General features: G+C 41.5%; 1 protein-coding gene across 1 annotated transcript; it reads right to left on the bottom strand.

The window, feature by feature from the left end:
* Positions 1-8,414: 8,414 nt before the first annotated feature.
* On the bottom strand, positions 8,415-9,812 carry CHRM2 (cholinergic receptor muscarinic 2). Its single transcript, XM_053943495.1, has one exon. The coding sequence runs from the start codon at positions 9,810-9,812 to the stop codon at positions 8,415-8,417; it is 1,398 nt and encodes a 465-aa protein (XP_053799470.1).
* Positions 9,813-10,611: the final 799 nt, after the last annotated feature.

Genomic DNA, 10,611 nt, shown 5'->3' with positions numbered 1-10,611 from the left:
CAGCGTGCAAGGGGGCTTAGATACAGGACAAGTAAATAAATCTATTCTAACACATCAATTTATCTGACTTCTCTGAGACAAAGGCAGGTGAAAAACTGGCTTTTCTCACTTTCATTGTGGAAAGGTGCGGGTGAAGAGGGACGGTGAAATGGCTGAAGGTGAGCTTGGGCTGAAGAAACAGTAAAGCAAATGGCAGAGGCAGAAAGTCTTTGGCAGAGAGGTTGAGACAGGTGTAATATCCTGTAAATGTGGAAACAGTGAAGATTCTCAAATTTTAGAAAGGAAAAATTAGGAAAAGGAAGCCAACATAGGCTACTTTATTAAAATGGCTTCTTCTCATTCTGGAGCAGCTGGACAAAAGTACCCTGACAGAGCTCATGTACTCATCATGCCCAAGTGACCCCCTCTTGTCAAACTGATAGACTGTGCTCCAAAACCTAGATTTACCTGGGCAGCCATGGTCCCCAGTCACTACCACTCACTCCCTTTGCTGCTTCTGAGCCCTGTCTGCTTCTGAAGTGGGGGTGAAACAGTGTCCTGGGATCCTGAGAAGGTGAATATGCACCTTATTTCTTTATCTCTACTCCTAGATGCTTTCTGAGCATGCCATGCAGACAGGTTTGCATTCATAAGGCAAAGGAAGCTCAACAAGTATTCGGTTGTTAGTGGTGCCATCTCCCCTCAAAGTAAAAAAATTATTTTGCTTGGATATAACAGGACAGCTCTAAAATAATCTTACCTATTCCCTTTCAATACTTGGCTGACAGAAGTATCTGGAGGAATGCTTTTATTGGAGGCTCTTGTCAGAATGCTCTAGGGACATTGTGGTTAAAGGTGACATTTTCTGAAGGAGGAACAAAGATGTGGACAAAACAAGAAAAAGTGCAGTTGTACTTCAGACCTCACTTGAACTTCACACTTGCCAAGGAAGTCAGGGAAAAGAAGCTTAGAATTTTTTTCCTGGTTACTACAAGCATTCTCAGCTACTGTAGGAAAACCATTTTTCTCCATCTATCACAATTACATTTCACAGAGTAGTTCAGTCAGTAGAAAGATTAAATAAATAGAGACACCACATGCTAACACATTTTTACTATTATAATTCTCTGTTTAATGCAATGCTTTAACTAGGAATACAACTCAGCAGAAGTACATACATATATATTGCATGTAATTTTAGTTGTCTCTTCAAAATATTTCAAACCCTCATCATCTTATTCCTTCATGGCTTGTTTTGATGAAATACTTTCTTTCTTCATCTTGTATAACAAATACTGCTGAATAGCACAGAATTTTTTTCTCCAAATGGATCACAACATTACATCCAAATTCCCAGTTAATATAATTTCATCAAACTTTGCTTCCACTGTATGAATGTTGTGTATAATATATGTATATCTATACAGCATATATAAATATATATCTATCATGTATATATAATCAAGTGGGTCAGCTTTACACAGCTAACCATAAACTTGTGCTTATCTTATTTATATGAGATCAAATGTACGGCATCAAGAATTTGACCAGTCCTGGTTTTACCACATGATTTTGGAGATCACATACAGGTAATGCATTCCTTCTTTCTTGCAGTAGTATTTTCTTTTGAAGAAAAGAATGCAGTTTTTTTAAATATATATGTGTATATATATATATAAATGAATAACAAGTTTTTCATATTGTTAAGTTAAAAAAGATCTCAAGAAGAGATGAGGTTCTTCCTCATACATAGAGCTTGAAGAGTAATTTGACATTCATTGTAGATATATTTACATTATGAGCTTATCTGGATAGTGTTACACATAATGTATTATTTTTTACACTGTCAAGATATGGTGGTGGTCATGTTAAAACACACAATCTAAAGGTATTTACAAATTGCTAGTCTCTAACTTCCCTACCACCTTAGCCAAGTGGCACCAGAAATAAGGGATAGGATAGAAGGATGTCTGTTGATTGGCAGTCACGGCTCTTCCACCAGTGTTTTTATTACTATTACTGCCACTACTACCAGGCTGTGCTTCAGGGAAGGGCTGTCTTTGGATAGAGGTGGAGAGACAGTCTCCAGTGGGGGCAGAAATCCCTACCTCTTCCCTGAAGCCTACATGAACTGGGGGAAGCAGCAAAGTTATCCAACTGTGACTTGCTTGTCCCTTTGCCAGTAAGAACACACCAGCCTTGTCCCCCTGTGCTTTCTCCAGTGCTGTCAGGTGAGTTAGTCCAGATATTAAACACCCAGTGTTTAATATCTTAAATTCTTAAATAAATTCTTCCTTCCAAAAGCACTGTGACATGGGCAGTGATCATACTGCCTCATGAACCACATAGAGCTACTTCTGCCAGAGTCAGAGCACTTTGGGACACCTCAGAAAATGGTTTCTGTGTGCTTCTTGGCAAGTATGATCCAAAGGAAAAAAAAAAAAGAGAAAAAAAAAAGAAAAGAAACTCACAGTGGAAAGATGAAAAAGAGTAGTTACTGAATGGTACTTTTCAGGTAATGAAGAACTTTGGAAGGCAAAAAGACACCAGAATTTATTTTCTTTTATTTGGTTATTACTGGAATGAAATGCATTTAACAAATCTACCCAGTACTCTGAAATATGAGGCCTGGGAGGACTGATATGCTCATGTAACCCACTAGCTCCACAGTGTAGCAAAAGAGGCCATTGCAAAAGGAGGGAAGTAAAAATATAGGAGAAATAATTGCATTGGTTGTGGTAGATGTTCAACACAGCCTTGCTGTAATTACATTCTTAGGTTTGGACTCTCAGTGAATGCTCTGCTAGCAAGCTCATGAATGAAAGGGGATTCGAGGGAAGGCAAGGCTGCCTTTCTGTTGCACAGAGCAGAAAATTAATCCATGCATGTGGCAGCATGATATCCCACTACAAGCACATTCACTCTTTGACATTATCCACTGCTGTGCCTAACACAGAGATAACACAACTGGGGAACAAAAGAGCTGATTTGGCTTTGTTTCATTGGAGGGTTTGTTTTATTTCCAATTTAAAACCCATGCAGAAAGGATTCATGGAACTTGCCAGTCCACGCAGTAGCTTGGGCTTCAGTGGAGGAGGATGTTGCATGCTAGGAAAGGCAGTTTTTGGACAGAGTCAAAGAGGGTAAATATCAGCATTCACAGTGCCTGAAAGGCAAGTGAAACTACAAACCTGTAACACAGGTGACACTTGTTAAAGTAAGGAGGAAAGCTTTTTAGTAAAACCGTGGCAAAAGAGGAAAAACAGGCAGAGAAGAGAGGCCACAGAAAATAAAGACCATCTCTGAGGTTCCTTCAAGGCAAGGTTCTCTATAAACTTTAAAAAAGAAAGATTCCTTAAAAGTCTAGAGCATTTTGTAACATACCAGAACTGAAAAAGCAATATTGTATAGAAATCATACCCTTGTAAGTGTCTCTAGTGAAAGAAAAGCTAACTTCTTTTAAGCCTCTCAATTTCTACCACTTGTACTGTTGTCATCTGGGACTATTAAACTCCAAACTCACTGTCAGCAAACACCCCCCATGCACAGGGCCAGAGTTTGTTTCCCTGCCCTTTCTTAGGTAAAACTTTAGATTCTTGCCCCCAGAAACTCCACAATTTGTCAAAAAAATTTTTTTTTTCCAAAGTATTTTAAGGGGAGAGAGAAAAAACATCAGCATGGCTCTACTGTACTCCTGCCCCCAAGCTGCATTCATGTCAAGTTTGCAGCAGGTTGGCTGTCAGGATGCTTTACCTATTCAGTCCTGCTAGGCCACTGCTATGATTAATTTTGGGGCATAGAAGTGGCAAGGAGAGGTACTATCAGCAGAGGTGAAAAATTCAAGGTGTGCCACCCCAGCATCACAGGAGAAAATGGGAGCTGTATCCTGAGGCAAAACTCACTCATCCATAGGAATGGCTCATTCATTGGAATGAAGAACAGAGATCAAAATCAGTCAAAACTGGGGAAGGGGACAGTGAGTTTGCTAGCAAGTCCCACAGACAGATGGGCACATTCAAATCCATAAAGAGATAAAATAAAAAAGAAGTCTCTGCCCTCCTGCTCGTATCCCTGGATGGGAGGCCAGGAGCTGCTGGGCCACTTCAAGGGTTTCTTCAGTGGTGTGTGGGCTGTTTTCACCACAGCCACACTTATTGAAGGCACCTCTTCTTGTCAATATGTTTTCTTCCACCAGAAGAGTATAAAACAGAGGGCTCATAGATTTAGCACTTGCTTTTGTCCCCTTTATGCTTTGTGTATGCCAAACAACTGATCTCTGGGGTTCACTTGGGCACTCCCATCCCCTTGGGCTTTTGTACTGCAAAAAAAAAAAAACAATGAAGGAAAGCAAGAAAAAGCAATCTGACCTATATAGATGTCTTTGTTGTCTTTGGACTGCCTTTCATCAGGCAACATTCAAACACTTTGCTATCTTTCAATAGATCCTATGATTCCTAATAAATCAAATGAAAGTCTCAAACAGAAAGAAGGCTGACAAGTTTTTCTTAGATTCTGTTCTCACTGGAAAAACAGATTTTAAATATTGCTTCAGCTTCCTTTCTTTATTTTTTCCTTTTCCTTTCCTTTTCCTTTTCCTTTTCCTTTTCCTTTTCCTTTTCCTTTTCCTTTTCCTTTCCTTTTCCTTTCTTTTCCTTTTCCTTTTCCTTTTTTTTCCTTTTCCTTTTCCCTTTTTTTCTTTCTCTTTCTTTTTCTTTCATTCTTTTTCTTCCTTTCTCTTTGACCACAGACATCTTTAATACTCAGAAAAGTTGCCCACTAGACTGATGCATTTCCAAGTTGCTGTTCTCTTCGTGGAGCATGAAGGTAGGGCTGTCCCATGACAACAGAAATCACTCCCCGTGGGCTACCTCTTTCTGGAAATAATGAAAGAGGAAGAAACAGAAGGGACAAGAAGTTCTAGCTGCAATTTTTTGTTGTTGTTTGGTATGGGTTTGGGGATTTTTTTCTTTTTGTTTTTGTTCTCATGAGTCACCTGCACAGTGTGCTTGATATCTATGTGAAACAGAAGTGGCCAGTGCAGCACATGGTGTGGACATGCCGCTGGGGTCCTCTGGCCAAGCCCAAGGTGAAGATGAGGCAGCTCCAGCAGCAGGGCCACCTGGGGCCTTGGGGACCACAGGGTGCAGGTGACAGCCAGGGAAGCCGAAGTTACCCAGGGAGAGCTGTGCTTCAAGACTGACATGTAGATCTTGCAGAACTATCACTCAGGAGGGAAATGAAACCTGGTGAACGTGGTTTGGGACACAAAAGAAAGACATGAAAGCTCAAAGGATATTCAAGAGCAAATTATTTTGCAGTTCTGAACCATTAGCACATTTTTGATTTACTGAGCCACAACCAGCTGAAGACCCAAGAGGTTCCCAATATCTGAAAGCACATTCTGCCTCTTCTCTACCTTCAGGAGGGGCTAGACAGTGCAATTAAGTGTTGGCTCTGCACCTCCCAGCAGCTGGCAATGCACACTAGGCAGACAAGGTTCCATGCAATATCTTGAATATCAGGTGGTTATTTTTCATGTATATAAACCATGTAGGGTTGTGTGTTTGCATGCCTGTGGATCCATACATAGGTGCTCTATGTCATCTATTTTTACACTGTTTAATTGTCTGCAAATGTAAATGTACCATAAACTGTTACAGGGTGGAAACACAGAGGATTGTGTGTCCTGCAAGCCTTTTAAATATACTATAACACAAATCAAACTGTGTCTTCTGAGATCAAAAGTGAGGGTAGCGCTAGGGACAAGTGCTAGAAAACTTCAAACTGATGTTTTTCCTTTGCTTGTTTTTTTTCATGAATGCTAGGTCCTGTGGTATTTTGAGTGTCATCATATCACATGATGAAGGAATATAATTGCAATCTATCTGTCACACTTCTTAATCTGTAGGAGTTTCCTTAGCTGTTAGATTAATTCATTATGAACAAGTGATAGCTTCAAATGTGAGAATAAGGGATTTGCACACCTGCTAGAAAACCAGAGTTAAAAGATTAAGTATGGCTATACAAACCATTATTTCCCAATTTGAGTACCTGTACCATACCCACAGGACTTGCTGAAAGAAAGAAACAGGTGTGTCTCTTTTATGCAACTTCTCTAAAGAAGTCAGATTTAGAAATTGAACACATTTTATTTTATTTTATTTTATTTTATCTTGAGATTTTATCTGGATTTTTTGAACACCGTAAGAGAATGAACAACCTGGGAATGTGTAAGTCCTTCCTTTGACTTGTCAAGATAAACCTAGTGAATGAAGTTTTAAAAAGCAAGCAGTGCTCATTTTGGCAAGCTTTGTCGTTTAGTTATTCTTCCTTACAAGCAGGAAGATGAAAACAGTGATAGTAGGTATGACACAAGGCAAGTGAGGGTTGCAAAATTAGATCCTTGGCTGTACAGAGACACTTATATTAGGATGAAATAACTAGGGGCATAAATTCAATGACTTCATATTAAGACATGTTAATCCGGAATTTAATGTGGCCTTAATTTACTGCAGTTTAATCCTCCTCATTTTCACTTTCTGCTGAGAATTGTACTGCAAAACATGAAAATTGTCATGATACCAAAGTGCTTTGACACTGTGTTCCATTAAGCTTGTCAAATGTAAAACTTAATTCTGCAAGATTAATTTCTCTGTAATCTCAGAAACTGCTATTTTGATGTGCTGAAGTTGTAGCATGAAATAACCAAATGAATTGGTGTCCTGTTTGGTGGGTGGCTTTCACTCCAGAAAAGAGATTCTCAGGACACTATCTATGCTCTTTTTGGGTAAGAAAACATATAAATGTACCTTTGTTATGGCCTGGAAGTTAGAGGTACTAGGAAAGAGGTAAATAAAATATGCATAACTCAAAGACAATCTCTGTTTTCAGTAACCTGATACCATCTGACCTGTCCACAAAATGTTTAGTTTTGCTACAGTAAACATCAAATATTGGAATACTAAATTCTTTGTCAGGCAGAAATTATCTAAATTTCACCTAATGTAGAGTAGCAAAAAATATTTGAACTCAACCCTTGCCAGACTCTCATCAAGACTATTTTAATATCTGTTTTTCTATAATCACAGTTTTCCTCTCTGCATTTTTATTAGTGTTACCCCTTGGCTTACAGTCAAAATATGGCTCTCAGGTAGTACAAGGCAACGTGACCAATATCTTTTCCAGAAAGCAAACATCTTGTGCAGGATTCACCCAAAAAGGACCTCAGTTTCACACTAAGGGCTTAGCAGAGCTTGATCCAGGTGGGTATGTCAGTATACCTTATTCTTTTCCTCAATAAATTAATCATAGAATCATCTTTTCAGAGGTCAAGAGCATGGCCATCTAATATTAGCTATTCATTCTGTGAAGCCTCAACATACCTCTTCATCTGTACATCCAACTTTAAATGGATGTAGCCTTTCATTTTTCTAGTAATAATCTTGTTTCTGTTCTTCAGCTGAGACCCTTTGTTTGGCCACCATGGTGGCTGACTGGATGAGACCTTTAAATTTACAGCTTCTTTTGATATTCAGTCTTGCCCTAGACAAGTAAGGTACAGAAAGGAAGAAAAGGCTGATGAAGGTACAAGACAAATAAATCCTCAGATTGATGTTATGTGACGAACAAAGTGAACAAATTCATCTCAAAAGCTTTGGTTTACATGGATGCTGAAGAAGTCTTGGCATGTAGCAGTCTGGACCACGTCTTTTCACTTTTATCTTGACATGATGAAGTAGTCACAGAACAAAAGCCCCTGGGATGGGACAAGCAGCAGACTTGGAACAATATACAATGATTACATGTTGCGCATAAGAACACTTTCAGAATCGATGTGGCTTTGGAAATGGTGGTGTCATAAACAACATAAAAAACTTTCATCATGATTTACCTAGCATTTAGCTTCTTACATGACAGTGGCAAAACAGCTTTAGATGACTCTGAGCTTTAGAAAATTTCTGCCATGATTGATTTGGATTATGCAATGATCTTCCAAACTCCTATGCCTCTTCCACACAGTTAATATTAAAATTTGGGGTTTTTTTAACCTAGATGAAGATGTAATAAACACACACAGGAAAAAAAACAAGAAAAAGAGAATGAAAGAAAAAGTATTTTACACAGAATGACCAAAAATCATTGACTTTAAAGCCCTTCTGCAGAATACTCTCAGAAAGTAAGGAACCATGCCTCCAGTCCTCATACTTGAATAATTTCTCAAACATCCCCGTGTCCTAAATATTTATTTTCATTTATTAAAAAATGTTTTATGGTGTAGTCCTCAGGGGTACAGCTGATGCCCCCTTATCAGTATTTCCACTAACATCCTGGATTGCACATTCCATAGAAGAGCATAAAGTGCTATAGCATCGAGGGTATTTTGAATTTAATTTGGAGCTCCTTCACCTTTTCCACAATTATTTTCATTATTATTTTTACCTTGTAGCTCCTATATTCTTGTAATGACACATAAGAAGGTCCTTAAAGGTCTTCTTGAAGGTGGCATTGCAGAGCGCGTAGCAGGCGGGGTTGACGGTGCTGTTGATGTAACAGAGCCAGTAACCTAGGGTCCATACGGTGCCAGGGATGCAGGATGTGCAGAAGCTGTTGATGAGCACCATCACATTGTATGGAGTCCAGGTGATGATGAAGGCCAGGAGGATGGCCAAAATCGTCCTTGTCACCTTTTTCTCTCTAGAAGGGGGTGGTTTTTTTTTGGCTGGCTGCTTTGTCATCTTGACGATTTTCCGGGCTACGCTGTTCTGCTTTTCCTCCCCATTCGTGCCTATGATCTCCACGGTAGTGTTGGTAGGGGCACAGCAGTCGCCCTTTTGGGACTTGGTGACTATCCTGATGCATGTCAGCTTGGAGTTCTCCGCTTTGACATGGTCTTGGGAGGCAGAAGCCTGTCTGGCATCTTTGGTAGCTTCATCCTCTTTCAAGTTGGAAGCGACCACACTGATGGAGGTGGAGTCATTGGAGCTCTCCTTCTCCCCTTGAACACAGTTATTGGTTACAGTCTCTTCACTGGGTTTTCCATTCTGAATTTTGCTGTGCTCCAACCCATCCCCGCTGGTTGGGATATTGTTATTGTTTGGTTTCACTATTTTACCTTGGACAAGGCTGGGGGAAACTGTTTCTTGGTTTTGGGCGGCTTCCTTTTTTCCTTTCTTTATCCGACTCTTACTGGCTCGAGATATTTGCCAGTAAAGGACAGTCATGATGATAACAGGCAAATAGAAGGCTGCAATGGCAGTGCCAAAAGTGACAGCAGGGTTGGAAAAAAACTGGATGTAGCAGTCCCCATCTGGGACAGTCCTTCCTCCCACAATGAATTGCCAGAAGAGAATTGCAGGGGCCCAGAGGATGAAGGACAGCACCCAGGCGGCTGCGATCATCATGCCGGCCATCTTCGTGGTCCGCTTCACGGGATACGTCAGGGGCTTGGTGACACAAAAGTACCTGTCAAAGCTGATAATGAGCAGGTTCATTACAGAGGCATTGCTGACCACGTAGTCAAGAGCCAGCCAGAGGTCACACACCACGGGCCCCAAGGGCCAGTAGCCTATCACAGTGTAGAGGGTGTACAGGTTCATGGAAAAGATGCCGATGATCAAGTCAGCACAGGCCAGGCTGAACAGGAAATAATTGTTGACAGTCTGGAGGTGCCTGTTGACTTTGATTGACACCATGACCAGGATGTTCCCAATTATGGTGACCAGGCTGAGAGACCCTGCCACCAGGACGATGAACACCACCTCGACAGTCTTATAGCGACTCTCCAAGGCCATCACATTTTCAGACGAAGAGTTTATGTAAGTTGAGTTATTCATTTTGTTTCTGATAACAAGATACCCAGTTACAACTTAAGCCTGCAGAGGAAAGAAAAGAAAACAGATATCGTCAGGAAGTTAGTCTCTTTGCCTTTAAGGAATGGATTCCAAAAAAACTGACTTGGCAAATGTTTAAAGCTAGAAGATGTATTCAGAAAAAACAGTCAGCTTTGGCTAAAGCCAAAGGAAACACCTTACATGTGCAGTTTAATGTTGCATCCTGGGATTGGGTTTTAGGGTTTCTTATTGGTGATAGCTAGCTGAGTCCTGTGTACCCCTGCGGTTCCCCCATGTATCCCCCCCCGCCCCCGCCCCCCTGTGGTTTCTGGCCCCATGCTGCCTGCTGTTGGGCTTTCCCCACCCTGCCGCTCCTGTGACCACTCCCCTGTCCAGCCCCCATGTCCACCGCCCCATCCCCACAATCCCACTCAGCCCGAGGCTCGGTGTCCACCCCTGCGGTTCCCTGGTTGGTCGCTGTCTTATGTCATCACTGCGGCACCCGCACAGATTGTGGCGGGCAGCGTCTGCCCTCCCTATCACATCCCCTGTATCATCCCACTCCCTCCCGGGTCCCGGCACCATTTCCCCCACGTGGAGTGAGAAGCACGGGTTGCTACCCCCCCCCCCACTGCAGCTCTCAGCGACAATAAAGCTTTCCCACTTTCCTTCGTGGGTGATTTGGACATTCCTTCCCTCTTTGCCTCGGACCCTCGCATGGGCAAAAGAACCCGGCAGACCTCGACCGGCGTGCCAGCAGCAGTGGCACATGGGAGAGAAGTGGCGGACCTGGAAGTCCGGG

The sequence above is a fragment of the Vidua chalybeata genome, chromosome 5 (genome assembly GCF_026979565.1).
Source record: "Vidua chalybeata isolate OUT-0048 chromosome 5, bVidCha1 merged haplotype, whole genome shotgun sequence".
Classification (NCBI taxonomy): domain Eukaryota; kingdom Metazoa; phylum Chordata; class Aves; order Passeriformes; family Viduidae; genus Vidua; species Vidua chalybeata.
The sequence above is the reverse complement of the archived record's forward strand: the minus strand, read 5'-3'. Positions and strand labels throughout refer to the sequence as shown.